Source organism: Mustela putorius, unplaced genomic scaffold, assembly GCF_011764305.1.
Source record: "Mustela putorius furo isolate JIRA1106 unplaced genomic scaffold, ASM1176430v1.1 tig00003863_pilon_pilon_pilon, whole genome shotgun sequence".
Lineage (NCBI taxonomy): Eukaryota > Metazoa > Chordata > Mammalia > Carnivora > Mustelidae > Mustela > Mustela putorius.
In genome coordinates this window covers 12790162-12810436 of record NW_025422015.1, presented here as the reverse complement: position 1 = coordinate 12810436, position 20275 = coordinate 12790162, and the positions used below count along the sequence as shown (strand labels likewise).

Sequence of the window (20275 nt, the reverse complement as noted above, 5' to 3'; positions counted from 1 at the left end):
AAGTAATGGAACCAGGAACCGAATGGCAAATGCTAGATGAGAACTAGTTATATGGAAGATTGTTGACAGTAAGTAGTAATTAGAAAACCAATTATGAAGTGAGTGAGGGTAAAGGACCGAGTCAAACTGACAATGAAAGGGGGGCAGAAAGGCAGTGCAGTAATCTGGGAGATTTCTAGTAAGTGAAGAGTAGAAAAGGAGGATAGGCTTGAGTTGCTAACATAACTGAGCAACATGTGTGTCTCTCTCTCTTTTTTTTTCCTTTAATGAAACCAGAATATTTTTGAGCCTCTGCTAAATATAGGCACAGTATGATACATATTTTGATTCTGTTAGGTTTGGTGTAGATAAAGCTAAACCCATAAAGATTCCTTCCATTGAGATTTGGTTTAAACAAATGTTTAGTTAAACATAGTTTCAAGTGTGATTTTTCAGAGTTTCCTCTAGGGGGTGACAGTGTATAATTATCAGACTGTGAATGAAGGTGTGTAAGTGCTCTTTGAGGGTCATTTGTTTATATAATCACTGGAAAATTAAATACAGTCATTCAGGAAGTTGTAAATACCTATGGCCATTTCAATTCTGAGATATTACAGGACCTACAGTGTAAAATTTTAAATTAGTTTAAAGGCTAAATAATACTGGATTTTTTTAATGGATGTGTTAAGTTAGATTTTAGGATTAATAATCAGTTGCCTATTATTTTTTCTGTAGTTAATCACACAGAAATTGGATCTTTTAAAGCCAAGGAGACAAACTTAACTAAACCAATAAAAGATAAGCAATTTTCCACTTTTTTACTGTTTTCTGAATCTGTGATTAATTGAAGTCCATAGTTCTGTTGTCTCAGTAATTATTTTTTATTATAGGCTGACTCAGGATACTTTACTATAGCAGTGACAGGTTAATAATGGAAACACAAAAGATTAAGTTACCTGATTTATCCCATTAACAATCCATTTATTTACCTTATATTTGTTTTTGCAGACATGCTGGGATCATGAGTTCTGTTTTGTAAAAAATGGTCATTTTAATAGTTAATCCTATTTTTGAGTAAAGTAAATGAGTTTTTAAGACTCTCAGCCTGTCCCTAAGGTTAAAGGGACAGGATCAGTGGTGTCAAGTAATTCGGCCTTCACTGTCATTATCTTTCTTTGGCAGCTGCAGATTTAAAGCATCTTTGGTAAGGTTCATTTTTTATGACAATTATGTTTGATATTCAAAGTGAAAACTGACTCTCTGGCAGCATGTTGCTATATGAGAGGTTTTGTTGCTTAAGTTCCTGCTTTCATTCAGTCTGTCATTTATCTTTCTATGGCTTGTCCAGGTTTTTTGGTTGTTAGATGTTTTTGAACCTTAGTTACTGCTTCTCTTTGGAAGCAATTCAGATTCTGTTGTGCATCCACTGTGGGCTTATTAGATATTCCTCTTTGTTTTATTTTTTTAGTGGTTGCTTTAGCATTCATGTTAACTTATCATAACCTGTCATCATATAACATAACACCTCACATTCAACATAAAAACTTGATTTTCTTTTTCCTCTCCTGTCCTTTGGCTATCATTGTCACACATTTTACTTATCAGTATGTCATAAGCCCATAAGCCCTAATCTACGTTTTAATTTCTTTAGTTGTCATTTTTTAAAAGAAATTTATAAAATGAAATAAAATTTGAAATATTTTCCCACATAATCTGGTATCATTTTTCTGTCCTGTTGAAGAGCTTTGTAAGTGAATTCTTGATTCACTAGAATCAAGTGAGTTTTTTAAGATTTTATTTATTTGACAGATGGAGATCACAAGTAGGAAGAGAGGTAGGCAGAGAGAGGAAGGGAAGCAGGCTCCCTGCTGAGCAGAGAGCCCAATGCCAGCCTGATCCCAGGACTCTGGGATCATGACCTGAGCCAAAGGCAGAGGCTTTAAACCACTGAGCCACTCCCATTTGTGTTCCTTTGTGCACGTTTTGTTTCTCTCCTCATTTTATTCATGGTTTCCATTAAATACTTGTTCATGATTTCCAAGTGATTTAATGTCACTGCTGTTTCTGTCATTTTGTCATTATTCAGTCTTAATTGGGCTGTTCACATTCTCCTCCTTATTTGCCATCTATAGTAATTTTTGACTGGTTGCAGGACATAGTGAAGTTTAAGTTCTTGAATGTCTGGATATTATGGCCTTTGACCAAATTTGATCTGGCCAACAATTAAGTTAGTTGCAGTTAAGTGTGATATGTTTGTGTCTTTGTTTTTAGTTTGGGGGAAAGTCTAAAGTAGATTTAAGGATGGGGTAATCTTCTACTACCAAAGCATACCCTACCATTTGGGGTCTCTACTGAATATCTTGGGTAGGCATTTAGAACTCTTCACCCTGGTTGCAACTTAAATGCGTCCCAGCTTTGGGGACGGTCCAGCTCACAACTTACCACTCACTCTGTCTGACTTCATGGAGTTCTGATCTACGTGTGCATCTTGTAGTATTCAGTTTAGCCTCTAGTTTATCTCTGTCTGGGATGTCTCTTCTGCGTGGCTTCTCTTCTTCAGAATTCTGCCCCTCCACTTAAAGCTCCTTTAGTCATTCTAAGCTTTAGTCTGTTTTCTCAGCTCTACTGATCTGTATTCTCTTTGAGGCACCCCCCCACACATAAACTCCGTAGTTTAGAATGTGCCTCCAGGAAGAATGCTGGACTGATCATTGGTGTAGTCATCTCATTTGTTTCCTTTCTCCTGGTGTCATAGTCTTCCCATCTATTTCTATTTGTGAAAAAGTGGTTCATACATTCTGTCTAGTTTTTTGTTGTTTATGGTGGAATGTCAAGTCTAGTTATTCCATCATGGCCAGAATTAGAGTCTCATTTTAGTAATCAAGTAGTCACTTTGCTTTTGCTCTGTACCAGCATAATCTTTTAGTAAGAATTCAGGAATAGCTCACTTTTTCTTAAAGCTACTATATTCCGACAGGAGCTCCAAAAATAGTTGTTTAATGAAGGAATGAGCAATGTAAATATCTTTTGTTAGTAGATACTCATTCACAGTTTACTTTTTATCTTTGATTCAGAAGTCCCTTCACAAAAGCTAATACTAACCGTAGAGTAAGTATTTACAGTATGCTTATGAATAGAGTAGTATTTTCAGTTCTGTTTGTTGGAATAAAGTCTTTTAAACATAAGTTGAAATTATACTGATTCCTATTTGAGTGCCTTGTTTATTTAACCTATCAAAGCATCTCTCTTCATAATTGCTTCTATATATCTTTTTTGCGTGTTTATAGCTTGCATTTCATAGTTTTATATTTCTTACGTATAAGCAAGGATGTGTTAGAATGTTAATGTTTAGATTTTATGGAACTTTGAATTATACATACCTTCAGGATTAGAAAATATTTATCTCCTAAATGCCGCACATTAAATTAAAGTTAGGTTGGAAAGTATTTAATCCTTTTGCAAATGTGCCTCATTACTCATCTTCAAATAACATTTATTCATAAAAATAAACACATTTCCTTGATGAAATAAATCAAATATATTTTCTTATAGAAGATTTTAGCTACATATTTATTCTATTTTAGTAGGTAATTTTCCATGTTAGACATTAATTTTTCATCATCCTCCTGCTGCTACAGTGAATTAGCACAGTGTCTTGGGCTCTATATGAAAGTGATTCTTTTTTTCCATCCTTTATGGCAGAAAGATCTTCTGGTGTACTTACTAATTTTTACAAGTAGATTTAAGGCATTTTTGCTTTTATTAATATTAAAAATATATCAGAAGATAATTTTCTGTATTTAACAAGTAAACCACATGAGATACTAAAAAACTGTTACAGCCATGCCATTTTCATCCTAAATATTTCCAGTTCTGAGGTGATTTCTTCCCAGTTCTTCAATTAAAGGTGTTATGTAATAATGTCCTAGTAATTGCAAAGACCTAAATATGCATGTAAACCAAGAAAGAAAATGTATGTGGCTGAAACCAGTTAATTATATTATCATTACATTGTATTTCAGGTAATAGCCATCTGTATTAAGGTAACATTTAAAGGATGGGAGCTGACAGGTCATGATCCCAGGGTCCTGGGATCGAGCCCCGCATCGGGCTCTCTGCTCAGCAGGGAGCCTGCTTCCTCCTCTCTCTCTGCCTGCCTCTCTGCCTACTTGTGATCTCAGTCTGTCAAATAAATAAAATCTTTAAAAAAAAAAAAAAAATTTAAAAAAAAAAAAATAAAAAAAATAAAGGATGGGAGCTGAGCCTTGTTTTTATTTGTGTTGTGAGGGAGAATAATAATGGCTGTGGTGATATGAATTGGGAATAATTTGATTTTTGCTTCAAAGTAGATGTAGATAGTCTCCATTTGTATTGTAAACAATAGAAGTAGTTAAAAATGATAAGTAGAAACCGAGAATTGTACTTTTTTTTACATGTGAATAAGTCACTTAAATCACTTTCTCATGGTAGCAAGAAATAGTGCCTAATTAATTTCTGTAGTCCTAGATGGCTTCCACTAAAGCCAATGTGATCCTAATAATTGGGCTCATTTTTTCAACCTGTCTGTGCTGAATAGCCATTTATCTCCAAAGTTGGTTCACCAGTTACACTCAACAACCTACACTCCATGGACTGTAGGATGCATACAGTGTTCACTACTCTGTTAGGAAGATAGGAAAAAGACCTCCTAGGAACATGAAACTGTACTGTTTCCTCACATTATTATGACATCCTGCTGACTAACAGTATATATAGGTAGTGAATAATTAATTAACGTCCATTAAATTTCCTGTGCTTGTTTCTGGGTGAGGTGGTTGTTTAAAGAGATTGATGTATGTTTGAAATAGTCATTTGGGAGGTTGGGAAGGCAAGCATTAAGCTCATTTGAGGTTGATAATTATGATATTTATAATGGTGCTCATCTGCCAGTGGTCTCTATTGCTTATATATAGGCATAGAGAAAGAGGATAGATGGGTTTAAATAATGAGTGTCCTTTTGCCAGAGGAACATAGTAAAGAAAAATTTAAGGGGTAAGGGCAGTAAAGTTCTAGAAAAATATAAAATCAAAGCTGGTTGCAGAGGTAAGTTAAAGGAGAAAAGACTGATCGCAATAAAGAAATAGACACTAGTGAACTGGCCACCTGTTGTAACAGGCATAGTTTCAAGTCGGAAAAAATGAAAATTGTGTTTAGATTTGATGCTTAATATACTGATTTGGGAAGTAGAGCAATTTGAGATTGTGATTTAATCATGGAGTGAGTGGCTTGTATGGGAGAGTACATACAATTATTAGGGTCAGCAAGAATTGAGAACATTGTTTTGTGTATTAATTTGGATTAGATTTGCTTTCTTATTGCTGAAAATCCAAAATAACAATAGCTAAGTCAGATAAGAACTCCCTCATTTAAAACAAAGTCTGATGTTGGCAGTACCCAAAACGTGTCAATCCCACGAAGTCATCAGGGACCCAAGTACTTTGCAATTTCAGATGTACAGGCAAACACATGATTACCATTTCCAAGGTTGCCTTGCAGTCTAAGTTGTCTACTAGTGTTTCAGTCACACCATGTCTATTTTAGGCATCAGGAAGAAGAGGGAAAGGGTCAGTAAGATCTTTCCCCTGCTGTCATTTTCCCTTTAAGATTACTTCCAGAATTCTCTCCCAACAACTTCTGATAACATGGTACCAGTCTTAGTTGAATGGCTATATCTGGCTTTGAATAATATTGGGAAATGTACTATTTTGCCTAGGTACATTACAGCCCCCTTAATAGTGTAGGGGTCTCATTATCAAAGAAGGTAGGAAGAAAGAATGTGGGCAGTTAGTAGTCTCTGCCACAAGTATCAATTATCCATGTGAACAGCAAATTTTCAAGATGGTGGAAAAATAAGGAAGGACCCTGAGGTTCTCGGTCAGTTACAAGCATTAACAAGATCAGGTAGAAGAGAGGGGCTTGAGCTTTAGACCAGTGTGTTTAGAAGATACCGAGAGAAAGTAAGTAGCAATGGGATGCAAAGAAAAAAACAGTCATGCTTGTCAATCCTGATGTATAAAGAATATAAGAGGATTGCTTCCAGTGGTGTCTAGGGTTTAGTTAAGGCAGAGGGAGAAGGAATCTGAGGAGATGCACAGGATTTTGCTGATTATAAAGCAGTAATTCCAGGGATTATGGTAAAAGAATGGGGCCCTGTAGAAGAGGTATGGGCTAGGTTGGGATAAGAAAATATAGTTTATATATGAGAGGAGAAAGGATGTAATGAGTAGTGATTTTTAACCTTATCACCTATCCATATGAGTTAAAGAAATGAATCTCTAATTATGTAAATGTACAAATACTCTATTATAAAAGTACTACCTGTATTATTAAAGATGCAAAAACGGAAATTTTTTAAAGAATAATTAACAATTATCAGTAGAAATCTGATTTTCTCTCCTACACTCTAGTGAGTTATCTTGCCAATCCCTTGGTCCCAAAGGCCGCAGTTTCAATATAGCATAGGGTAGGGACTCTGTTAGGGGAAATATGAGCAACCTGGCATGGAATTGATCCCTACTCTGAAGCAGAAGCTTTCCTCTTAAAAATACGAGCAAGACCACATAAAATTCTTGATAAAATTTTGGTAATACAGCAAGACATAGCAGAGTAAATTTGGAGGAAGAAAAAGTGAATTACCAATTAAGAGATACTATCATGTGCTAGAGGTAGCATTTGATCTGTGATCTCAGCAAATCAAATAACCAGGAAACATATAAAGGAAAAATATACACTGGGTGGCTCAGACAGTTAAGTATCGGACTCTTTATTTCATCACAGGTCATGATCTCAGGGTCATGGGATCAAGTCCAACATTGGGTTCCGTGCTCAGTGCATAGTTTACTTGTCCTGCTGTTTCTGCTACTCCCCCCCCCGCCTTGCATGTGCACACTCTCTTTTTCTCTTTTCTCTCAAATAGTCTTTTTTAAAAATGATTTTTTAAAAGGTGAAAATATATTAAAAGAGGGAACCACAAAACCATTAGAGAAAGGTTGCATCATTTTTTGTGTATTTCAGATAGGTGCCAGTAACTTGTGGAGGAGAGGAAATGCACGTTAGAGTTAAACTTGAAAAATTAAAACCATGGGGAAAACTAGAAAAATCATGTAACTGAATATCTAGCCCCTTCAAGGTAAAAGAACTTTTCCAAGCTTGGAATTTACGGGGTGGGGGGGAGAGGAAAGGAAATAATAGCTTTGAGAACATAGATATTTCATGTCTCTGTGTTTTAAAACAGCATTCAGAAATTGAAAGATGGCATGATATATGCAGCCAGTATGTTTGCTTTCGAAAGAGCTCATTTGATTCACTGTTGAAGAAGAAATGCAACAAAAACACTGGGAGAAGAAACCTGAACAGCTCACAAAGAAGAAGTGTTAAGAAGTTCAGTCAGTTACAAGAAGAAAAGGAGCTAAGACAGGCACAGAGCTTAAACAGCTCAAAAGAGATGTGACTGGTTTAAAAGGAGAGAGCGTTCAGCCATGCTTTAGGAGCCATGGGGGGGGGGGTTGGGGGCGGGGAGATGATTAAAACCTTAGAGACAAATGGGTAAAGGACGCAGCCATGTTGCTTAAAGAAATATATATATGACTGGTTAAAAGTAGAAGAAAGAAAAAGAAAATTTGGCCACATTTGGTATCAAAGCAAGAGACATTTAAAATGAGCTTTTTTTTTTGGTTTGTTTTTTTAGATTAGAATTTGGTTTTGGGTCACAATGATGCCCAGTGCTGGCTGTTGTGCAGAGAAAACAAAAGCACCTTGCTTTTTATACTCTGTGGCAATGTAAATCTGTACAGTACTTTTGGAACTCCTTTTTTTCCCTCTTGTTAATAACTACATGGATTGTGCTCTTTTCAGCAGCACATATACTAAAAAATAACTAGATGGATCAAACCCTGAAATTTGATAACGTGAAAATAAATGCATTAACAAATTAAACACCAAACTCTGTAATAGGAGATAGTCCTAAAAGCAAGACTAAGTATTTAAAAAGTAGTTTCTTCAGATAAAGCTTTTAAAATTAAAAACACAATAAATAACTGTATATCATGTGTATCTTAATACATTCTTAAAGAAGATATCATTGAGTAGCCTTAATTGAATTGGAAATCTTGAGAGTACCTAACAGATACCCAAACTATGTTTTAAAGCTCTAGTAAATAAAGCAGTGATAGGCCAGTAGACTAATGAAGCAGGATAGACAATATACAGAATTGGGCCTTTTTATCCCATGGAAGCTTAATATATGATAATGAATGATAAAAGTGGCATTTAAATCAGTGGGGCAGAATGAGCTATTCTTTCATCCATCTTTATCTATGCAGAAAATGTTTATCGAAGGCCAAGCACTATCCTACATGCCAAGGGTACATCAACAAACCAAATAGACTGAAATTGCCATCATCACAGAGTTTAAATTTGAGTTGAAGTAGAGATGGTGGATTAATAAGTAGAATATGATTACGTGCTGAAAGAAAAATAAAGCAGGGAAGGGTGATGGTGTTCATAAGATGCCATCTGAGGGGAGAAACATATCCCTCCTTTATACTGTGTAAAGAACTGCCACAAGACAGTTTGTTGAAAAGCAAACAACCAAATAGAAATTTGGCACATTTTTTTCTTTTGTTTTGATAACTACTAACTCAAGAAGGTGGATATAGAACTATCCAGTAAATATGCAGTACTTTTTTAGTAGTGAAAATGAAATATCACGTAAAATCTTGACACTGATAAGTTCGATACTGCCAGGCTTTTTTGTTTGTTTGCTTTTGTGGGTTTGAGGAAATGGTGCTTGCATATGTTGGAACTATAACTGTATTTTAGTAATCTGTTTGGAGGACAGTTTAAGAGTAGCTCTCAAAGATGAAAAAGATACATGTATATGACCTGGGTATTCCATTTCTTGGTTATTTGCCTCAGGGAACTCTTGAATGCAAGCACAAGAAGGTATGGTAACAAGATTTGTAGTAATGAACATCTGGGAACCACCTAAATGTGCTTTCATTAGAATGATATATCCATAGTGCTGTCACAGATTTCCAGGACATATTTGGAGAATATAAGAGTAAATTACAAGTGGTTTATGTACACACCAATGGTAACAGTTACCACCAGACCTTTCACTGCTCCTGTCACTGGAAAAGCTATTAAGATCATGGTGTCACAGAGTTGGTTTTTTTGTTTTGTTTTGTTTTGTTTTTAGGTTTAGCCTTATCTCTAATGTTTTTATTAACTTTTTAAAAAGGGTGTGTTTTTTTTTTTTTTTTGTATATATACAAGTAACTTAAACAGTTCTCCCTGTTAGCCTCAACTCAAGTTATGTTTCCCAGTGTTCTAGCTCATATTATATATTTTGTTAGTATCACTTTTGGGCACTTGGTGAGTGCTATTGTACATGTGATTTTTCTGGTTGCCTTAACTTCCCAATTAAATTACAGGTCTTTTTAACAGCTTAGGACCTAGTCTTTTTTTCTCTTCTCCTTCTCCTTCCCTCCTTTCTTTCTAACATAGTGCCAAAAGAGAAGACTTTACTTGATTTAAAAAAAATTGCTATTATCATGGATCTGTTACATTCTTTGGATAATATTTGTGTGTTCTTTATTTTTATAAATAAGATCCATAATAAATCAGTTTTATTGCTAAAGTTTATTTTTCCAAAGTTTATTTTTAAAGTTTTATTTCCAAATTCACTTAGATTTTAAATTATTTATTATGAAGAATGTATATTTTAAACATTCACTAATGGAAATTGTTCAGGTCATCTCATTTTTCTTTTCTTTGTAGGTCGTTTATATGCAATGCAAACTGGAATGAAGATTGATAGTAAAACTCCTGACTGTCGTAAATTTTTATCAAAGCTGATGGATCAGTTAGAAGCTGTAAGTTAAACACTGATCATTTATTTTCTGATTGTTTTAAGTGGCATTTTATTACATTCGTTTATGTGTATTTTGCCATTTTATAATTTTTTTTTATTTTTAAGATTTTTTATTTTTAAGATTTTTTTATTTTTATTTATTTATTTGAGAGAGAGACAGTGAGAGAGAGCATGAGCGAGGAGAAGGTCAGAGAGAGAAGCAGACTCCCCGTGGAGCTGGGAGCCCGATGCGGGACTCGATCCCAGGACTCCAGGATCATGACCTGAGCCGAAGGCAGTCGTCCAACCAACTGAGCCACCCAGGCGTCCCGTCATTTTAGTTCTTCCTCTTGGCAGCCATCAAGTAATGTCATTACAGCTGAGGAAAAACTAGACACACTTTTTTTTTTTTTCAAAGATTTTATTCATTTATTTGACGGAGAGAGAGAGAACACAAGCAGGGGGGCAGCAGGCAGAGGGAGAGGAAGAAGCAGACTCACCCCAACCAAAGCAGGGAGCCTGACACGGGGCTTGAGCCCAGGACCCAGGATCATGACCTGAGCCAAAGGCAGACACTCAATCAACTGAGCCACCTAAGCAACCTGACTCAATTTTTTTCATTCATATCTTACTGCTAAGGGAGTTGTAAGTTGTATTAAAGTAGATTTCTATCTTGTTATTGTAGGTGACCTTCAAGTCATTCTTTCATAAGTGACAAACCCTTTCTAATCTACTTCATACAGTTACATGGATTATTGATTTGGGAATTCTTAAATTGCTCCTACAATAATGAAATGGACTACTTATTTAGTGAAGGACAACGAAGGAAATAGTATCAATTGCCTATAGTCTCTTTGTCTCACTCTTGGTACCAGGAGAAGATAGTTTTATGGTCCAGGCATTCTTCCCTGCTAGTAGAAATGTGGTAGGTGACTAATGGATGAGTCATCTTCTTGAACCATGATATAATTTCACAGGTCGTATAGAAGTACCAATCCAGGGAAGATTGAATGAGTTGAATTGGGTATCAGTGCAAGAAGACAGGAGTGGCTGTGCCAATTCAACTTAATCAGGACTCCACCCTGTGCCTCCCTTGCCCAGCTGTCCTGGCTTTTCTTTTAACAGTGTCAGGGTCTACTTCTGGTAATTTATGTCTTCAGAGGCTGTTATATTAATACCTGCAGCCTTTTATTTACTTAGTTATATGACCTGCTCAAGAGAATTAGAAACCTAAATATTTGACTAGTTGCATTATTTTTTGTAGAGAGAATTTTAGATATTTTAAAAATCAGAGCATTTATAATAGTCATCCCAGAGCTTTTACAAATGTTGAAAGTTACTCAGATCAAAACCTAATTACATTAAATAGCCCTGGGCAGTATGGTTCTAACTTGGTTAGGTATGGGTGTCTGGCTTTCTGACCCAGAGTCCCTGTCATTGCTACTGTTAACCACCCATTGGATCTAGTGGCGCCACTGATGGGAATCGCGCTGCCCTTGAAGCCTGTCCGTCCTTCTACTTCTAAAGTGGTTTCTGTAGATACAGGAAAAAATTGAGTATTCTTTTTTTGAAGATGAGGTTAGGGAGAAGAATGTGTCTCACGCATAGCAGTACATTTATAAAATCATATTGCTAACAGACTTTGTATAGAATACCTCTTTATTAATTTCACAACATAACAGCAATAACTAAACTATCTTATGGATAAAACAGAAATCAGAATAGTTCTTTATAATAAGCAAAATATAAAATCACATTTGTAAAGGGACTCAGCAAGAGTTTATTATTATCTAAATTAAATAACAGGTAGAATAAATCTATTCCATGGTGAGTCTGTCCCATCTGCCTGTGCTGTAATGTTTAGAATACAGTTGGAAAACTGAGTGTATGTTTTTCCTGCGAGATATTTCATGTTGAAGATGAGGTAAAGTGACATTCCCAGTTTTTTTTCTAGAATTAAATGTACAATTAAAACATTTCATAGCATGGATATAATAAACTAGTGTTACATGTGGGGTTTTTTCCCATTTTTGTTCAGGGTAAGTATTGCTGTAGCTAAATCATCCTTCAGTTCCAACATTAAATCTCTTCTAGAACTTAACGTTATTCTGTTGTAACAATGAGAATATTTATTTTGCTGATTTTTGTAAAGAATCCTGAAGCCTTTTTTAAATTTAATTTTTTACTTTATATAATGTTTCTGGGAAAAGCCATTTTTAAGCAGTTAGTATGGTACTCAGATCTAATATTCCAAAAATCCATTTCATTCTAGTACAATAGTCGGAATAAGTAGGAACTTTGTTGTGTTCAAAATATTTTAAATTATTATGTGTGTAGGAAAAGGATGTACTGACTGAAAATTTACAGTTGTGAATTGTGTTAACGAGGTATATATTTGTCTAAATTTTAAAAACTTCTGTAATCCTTTTCTGAGTTTGTGATCTCATACTATAGAATTAGATCTGTTTTACACAGTACGCTCTACGCGATACTGTTTCAGGATATAATGATTTCTGTAATCATATTTTTTTATATTTGATAGAAATTGAAATGGCAACAAATTAAAATTTTAAATCATGATTAGAGAATTTCCTAATTCCATTTTTAGGACACCTGATAGTTTATTGGCTGTTATTTTGAAATACTTGTTTGATGCTTTACATAGATAGTTGGGTGTGTTATCTTTATATTCTTAGTTACTTTGATTTTTAGAGCTAAATTATCCTTTCAGGTTATCATGAGTGTGTCTTCAAAATTTTGTTAACATTGAGTTTGATTCTAAAAAACCTTGGGCTGAGACAGAGTGGTTTTTGCAAGATATCATTGATACATCTTTTACTGAAATGAATATAAAATAATTTTAAAAGTCTAAAATGGTACTTAGGATTATTTGTATTTAAGCATACATTTCTGTGAATCCAAAATCTTAAGCTTTGTATCTGATTTAATTTTAGCTTAAGAAACAGTTGGGTGATAATGAAGCTATTACTCAAGAAATAGTTGGTTCTGCTCATTTGGAGAATTATGCTTTGAAAATGTTTTTGTATGCAGATAATGAAGATCGTGCTGGACGATTTCACAAGTAAGTAAAGCAAGAGAAAAATTAAAATTGTAAGTTTAGTTACTATATGAGGAATTATCCAGTTATCCATTGGATACTTTTAAACTTCTTGATTAATGATTTAGATTTTTTTTTAATTACTTATAGAATATCAGAATGATTGGCATTACAAAAACCAGCCTGTCTTTTTAGAGAAAATGGCTGATTGAAAAAAGGCCAGGGTAGATTTATTTTTTTCAGTAATTATACCCCAATTAGCCATTCTTTAACATTTGGTAAAATCTAAGATTTGATTTTAGCCAGCAACAGCCTGGTGCAGTGATACTGATTTTTTTTATTGTCACAAAACCTGCTAATTCAAATGATTTGTCATTACATTGTAATGATACTTAAATGGAAAGAAACACATATGGCTTGATACAGATTCAGATAATACTGTAATTGATTGCTTCCCCGCCCCAGAGTGTGTGCATATGTTGGGGGGGTGCGGTTGGAGAGGGCAGGCAAAGGGAGAGGGAGAGAGAGAATCTTAAGCAGACTCCATGCCCAGAGCAGGGCCCAATCTCACAACCCTGAGATCATGACCTGAGCCAAAATCAGGAGTCAGACAATCAACTGAGTCACCCAGGTGCCCCTGTAGTTGCATTTTTTAATAAAAAATATACTATAAAATCTTGCCGTAGTATATTTATTTGTATTATGAATCTTATTACTTTTTCCTAATAACAGATTACAAAAGGAGCTTCATTGTGTTCTTGAAATCTAATTTTATTTAAAACATTTATTTCAGAGTACTGTTGTAAACACTGGAGTTTTTTTTTTCTTATGGTTACATGGCTAATTCTGCAGCTTAATGTTTTTCATTTAACTAAGTCAGCTTTTTCTTCTCTTTTAGGAACATGATTAAGTCCTTCTATACTGCAAGCCTTTTAATAGATGTCATAACCGTGTTTGGCGAGCTCACAGATGAAGTGAGTGTACACTCTGTTGCTTCAATAGCCTGAGCTCAGTATTTTTGCTCTCAATGAGTGTTGTAACTGCATTTGGCCTGTCAGAAATGTAGTGTAAGCAAAAAAATGTAATTTTAAATTTTCTACGGGCCACATTTGTAAAGTAAGAAGATGAAATAATTCTTAATGATTTACTTTTTGTAGTAAAATTCTTAAATCTAGTGTGACTTTTACAGTTGAGCAAATGCACAGCTGTGTTGGGCAGCATGGGTTTAGCATGTGATTTTATTAAGTGCTTAAATATTACTAATCCTGCCTGCTGTCAAATTTCTACACTGTTATTTGGTACATACACTGGAGTCAGAGGCTTTTAGGGTTGGGTTTTTTTTCCTGTTTCATTTTTATTCAGGAATATTGTGATTTGTTTCATTGTAAAGCACACAGATTTGTTATCTTCTGAGATGTTTCATATCCATTTTAGCATTTTGTTTTTCTTAACCTTTAAGATAAGTAGAGCATATACTCATTTTATATATGAGCAAATTGAGGCTAAGTGACAACAACTTAACTGCTGTTAGTTCAGTGTTGTTTTCACTGTAGCACGCTTTGCCATTGGCATGGAAGATGTGTTTTTTGAGAGAGGAGATATGAATCTAGAAATAGAAAAAGAAAAAAAGAGCTACAAATGAAACTGATAAAGGTATGTTATATTAATGATTTGAAATTTATGAAAAGTATTGCTTTCTGTGACGTGATTTTTTCCTAAATGATGAGCAGCTCATAGTAAAATTGCAAACAAAATAAAGTATGATCTGTAAGATGTTTACATTTTAATAAAATAATATAGCAAAACTGCAAAAAATTCTTTATATTTAAAACAAAGTTAAGCTTTGGGATTGATAATTATAAGTTAGATTTTTGCATTACTGCAAAAGAGATGTGCAGAACATTTCAAGGTTATGTCCAGTGAATAGCAATTTTTTATTATGTGGGACTGTCTCTTTTATTTCAAAACATCAGGCATCCCTGGCCTTGCCCACACAGCATTTCCCAATTATTCCACTAACCAGAAACCACCCCCAGATATTTCCAAAACGCCCTCTAGGGTATGGGGCAGTGCCCATCAAAAAGTCATGTTTTCAAGTTGCCTTGAGACAGAGTGATACAAGAGAAAAATGAGACCTGGAGCATGAAACCTCAAATGCTTCCCAGTGGTTATTCCTTTTTTTGTATTCTGAAGGGTCTGTGGATCCGCTCTGTTTAGCAGCCTCTCTGCTCCCATCTTGTGTTCTGGCTGATCTGGAGCTCTTTTTCCTCTGTGTACTAGCTACTTGAGGGTACAGAAGTGCTTTAAACATGGTGATGGACTAGTCCTCTTCAAAGTTTTAGAGAATTCAGTATGGTTTTAGAAAGTACCAGGTAGGGTGAAGGAGAATAATGGGTTCAGATTAAAAAATAAGTCCTAAGACAGATCAGACAATAAAAGGCCTGGCATCTTCAGTTAGTGGATTTTTTGAATGAAGAACTGGACTCTGATTTGCTTTGTATGGTAGGAACCTGTGGAATGAACTAGGCTGAGGAAGAACTACAAGTCATTTGACAAAAGAACTAGTTAATGATAATTGTGGAACTGTGTACAAGGTAGGTTCTTTACTTGAAGAAAAATAATGTGTTCAGACCTTTTATAAATTTTTGTCAGCACAAACATAGGTCAGCAAATAAGACTCCTGCAAATAAGAAGACAAGGAATCTGCACAACAGAGATGACAGTTGAAGTTAGATTAGACACACCCTCACGTAAGAGGATAGTTTTGATAGAGAAGATGGTCAAGTCAACATTCTGGTAAATACTTAACATTGAAAATGCAAGAGGAAGACAACAAATACAGAAATAAGGATGTGGAGACACTCAGGAGATCAGCAAAGGTCATGATACGGGGGAGCGCCAGATTAGCAGGGCCATTTGCCCCGTACTTCCCAGAGGGCTCTCCCTGCCTCGCCCATCTGCTGTTACTTAGGGGAACTGCTCCCCTATCTCAGAAGGAAGACAACAGTTGTTTGAACTTACAGGTGCCAACCATGAGGACCCCAGATAATAGGTGAAGTAATAGATACAGGAAAAACAAAATATCTAGAAGTCTTAAGTGAGTAATGCAGGTTTTGTTTAAAAAAAAAAAAATTTAAAGATACGTACATAACCTGCACACATAATTAGCATGAGGTCCATCTGCATTTCAGAAAAAAATCTAGGTTTATATTTAGGTGTCCTTAACAAAGAATAACTTCCTTAGTTATTTGAACATAGCAGCTAAGGCAGGGATTCTGAATTGGGCAAACAAGAGAGCTTCAAAAGGAGTGGGGGGAGATTGTAGAGTCTGAGCATGCTAACGAATATATGTAGCAACAGAGTAAAGGGCCATTTTCTAGAATGTTGGCACTCTTTTCTTTTCCTGTCTTACACTCAGCCTGCTACCTGAGCTCTTCTGCCTTGCACTGGTACTAGACTAAAGTAGGAAATGGCATCTGTGTTGGTGGTTAAAGGACCCAGCTAGCTGGAAGGATCTGAAATGGCTCAGAGAAGAGAAGTTAGGCATTCTAAGACCAGCCTAAAAGGGAAGTTCTTCTTATTTTATTGGGCTGAGGTTATTCCTTGTGCCTTCATCATGTAAGTCATCATGTAATTCATGCATATATATATGCATATATATTTATTTATTTAAATATTTTATTTATTTATTTGACAGAGATCACAGGTAGGCAGAGAGAGAAAAAAGGAAGCAGTCTGCCTTCTGAACAGAGAGCCCGATGTGGGGCTCAATCCCAGGACCCTGGGATCCTGACCTCAGGCAGAGGCTTTAACCCACTGAGCCACACAGGTGCCCCAGTCATGCATATTTAAATCAAGAAATATGTACATGCACAATTAGTGTATAATTACATGTAGGTGCTTTTCACTAACTTACACATGTTAAAACATGCAAAATTTGGAAATTCAGGGGAAGATGTGCATATCGAAATTTACAAACTGCTTGACACACAGTGCTGATGTATCTCATATTCAAAATCATACAATGATCTTATCCTTATATGACTTGTGAACTGATATTTGCCCATTAACTGAGGTTGACTAAATACATAAAGTCAGCCAACAAGGAAAGTAGAATATGGGTGAGACTGTTCATCTGCCACTGACATAATCCCTAGGCCAACCAGTTTATCAGCATAGTTAAAAATTCTTTTCTCTTATTTTAATGTTGTTTTTTTGTTCCATCATTTTCCATGTCTGGAAATGGCATCTTCATTGTCATTACTGAGATTTAGATTTTTCAGAATGATGGTGTGAAATGTCAAATAATTGTAAACCAAGCTCCATTGGTTTAGTGAAATAGGAAGAAATCCACTCTAGCTGTGACTTCAGCAGCTTGTCATCAGTACAGATGAGCAGTATGGTGACTGGTAGCAAGACTTTCCCCTAAGTCCTCATTGTTGTCTTTTTTTTTTTAAGTTTTTATTTATTTATTTGACAGAGATCACAAGTAGGCAGAGAGAGGGGGAAGCAGGCTCCCTGCCGAGCAGAGATCCTGATGTGGGGCTGGATCCCAGGACTGGGATCATGACCTGAGCCGAAGTCAGAGGCTTCAACCCACTGAGCCACCCAGGCGCCCCAGTCCTCATTGTTGTCTTAAGAATATCTGGGGCTTATACTTATTTACTTGTGATTTAAGCCTGATATGCCCAAAACAAGGCACAAACTCTTATAACATTTATTTCAAAATAACTATTAAGAAGATGAGCTGTTTTAAAAACAATGGGTATAAACTGGCTACTCAAAGCATTTAGCAGTTTTAACTCATTCCCTCCTTTCCACTTCCACTGTAGTTACATCCTGTACTTGGAAAACACTAGCAGACACACAAACAGGAAACAGAAAGGTGGGAAAAGAATGAGTTTAAGGATTTCAGGTAGGCAGATTTTTTTTTTTTTTTTAAATATATCTTCCTGTAGGTATAGTTCAGGACTCATTAATTTATTTGTTCGTTGATAAGGTAAGTACAGTGCTGCATTTGACTAGAGAATATGCCGGGGCGCCTGAGTGGCTCAGTGGGTTAAATCTGCCTTTGGCTCAGGTCATGATCCCAGGGTCCTGGATCGAGCCCCACATCGGGCTCTCTGCTCAGCAGGGAGCCTGCGTCCTCCTCTCTCTCTCTGCCTACTTGTGATCTCTGTCAAATAAATAAGTAAAATCTTAAAAAAAAAAAAAAAACTAGAGAATATGCCAGAGCTTTTTTAACAAAGCTAAAACTTTCCTCAAAAATAGTTGTTTTCCTTGCTTCTAAAAGAATGCTCTTTTGAGAAACACTAAAATCTCTAATAACAGAAAATGGAAAGTGGAAAGGTATTATAATGTCTCATAATTTTTATTTGTGTATTTTAAAATTCTCTTAATTTTATCATCTTTATAAACAAGGGAGTGGTGGTTTTTAATGTAACACTGTACTTTTTTTTTATTATTAACTTATATTATTTGCCCCAGGAGTGCAGGTCTGTGAATCATCAGGCTTACACATTTCACAGTCACCATAGCACATACCCTCCCCAATGGTTTTTACATTACTGTTTTCTAAAATTTTTAAAATACTACATTTTTTTGCTATCCGCTCTGAGAATTTATTGTAAGAGAGATAGTAGTCATTAGAGGCAAGCCCCACTGAACTCTAAACCAAGAAGTCATTTTACTTCTCTGGACTTGTTTTTTCTTCTGTAAAATGTGAAGCCTGGATGAGCAGGTCTCTGAGGTCTTCTGCAGCTCCACCAGTCTCTAGGAGTGTATGTTCCACATGTGGGAGAGGTGATAAAAAAGGAACAAAAAGCAAAGATGAAAAAGAAAAGGAGAGATGCAAAAACAGTTTTAGGTTAGAATCTATAAAAGGAGGGTGAAAATATGATAGCACAAAACAAATTTCTAGTAGGAGGAAGGAAGAAGAAAGCTAACATTGCAACATGGGGAGTGGGCAAGCTGAACACCTGGGGCCATCTGTAGGACGTGTATGTGAAGATTTTGAGTCTTCTAATTAAATTCTTTTTAGCTAATGTTCCAGTCTTTTTAAAAAATTCCACTGGTTCACAAGCTACATGACTACAGTTTACCTAATTTATTTTCCTATTTGGGGTTCTTTTTTTCTACAACATATTTTCCTCTGTTAACTGTTTCATTGAAGGACCTAACAGGGACTGTTCACTTCCTGGCATTGCAAGTCCAGGCTCCTGTCTATGGTACTTCTTCCCAGTCCTCTTTTATGTTCTTCAGCCTGGTCTCCCTTACTGCCTGCCCAGTTTCTGCCATTGATAACTGTTGTGTTTAGCCTGCATGTGTAAGCCTTACCTTCTCGTTGAGTCAGCTACATTACTCTTGCCCTTACATGAATTCCCCTGTTCTCTCAACTGTTAGAGTCTTAGCGCTATGAATATTATAGTGTAACATACTGCATTAAGTTTTGTGAATTATTTTTTGGAATAAAGTATACTGCAGTCTCTTCAAGAGGGGACTTGGTCTCATTCTACTCTTACATCTTCTTTGGCATTAAATGTAAATTTTTGCTGAGTGAAATCTCAGGGTAAAAAACAATGGCTGACCGTTGATATTTCAGATGTTGCTACAGTTCAGCTTTTCATTTTTCTATCTGTAGATGGAGATAATGTTCAGACTTGTTTACACAGAAATTCTTTCCTAAGTCTTCTAAAATGTTAATAGATCTCTTTTACTCACAGCATTTTTCTTGGTTATTTCCTGATATTTTTCACATCATTATTCATAGTTGCACAAAAATGAAATCTGTATTTTCTTTAGTCTACAACTCTTTTGTAAAGATACTTTATCTGCCATCTCCTATCTCTGTTTTAGTTATACCTATTTAACTCTTTTAACTGTGCCTTTTATACTTCCATCTCAGTATTTAAATATGTTATTGTATAAACTTCTAGCAATCCTATAGCTATATGGAAATCAGTATCCCAGTTTTAGGGATAGAATCACCAGAATATATAGTATAATTTATAATTTTGTATTTTAAAACAAGGGATGTTCAAAACATAAATATTTTGTTTCCTTCCTATGGTATCTTGTGCAGTCTGTTCATGGCCAATACTGTTGATAGACTTTTATTGTATTTTAGATTTGTTTCACTTTTAGCATGTTTGGGAGCAGAGAACATTTTGCCTTTTTCCTTTGTAACAAAGTCTTTTGTTTAGGTTTAATACCGCTAATTTAGGAAGAACATAGAAATTGCAGGTAAAAGATAATACTTGTTCTCATCTGCTGAGTTTCTGCTAATTTAGGGGAATCAAATGAATATGGTATGCTTTCCTGCCCTCACAGAATTTGTGTTCTGATGT

General features: G+C 35.4%; 1 protein-coding gene across 1 annotated transcript in view; it reads left to right on the top strand.

Moving 5' to 3' along the window:
* VTA1 (vesicle trafficking 1) overlaps nucleotides 1–20275 on the top strand; it is a 64247-nt gene that overhangs the window by 9207 nt on the left and 34765 nt on the right. The window contains exons 2-4 of the mRNA XM_004752732.3: nucleotides 9799–9893; nucleotides 12826–12953; nucleotides 13828–13903. Of these exons, the coding sequence (XP_004752789.1) occupies nucleotides 9799–9893; nucleotides 12826–12953; nucleotides 13828–13903 (299 nt within the window). The remainder of the gene's footprint in view (nucleotides 1–9798; nucleotides 9894–12825; nucleotides 12954–13827; nucleotides 13904–20275) is intronic.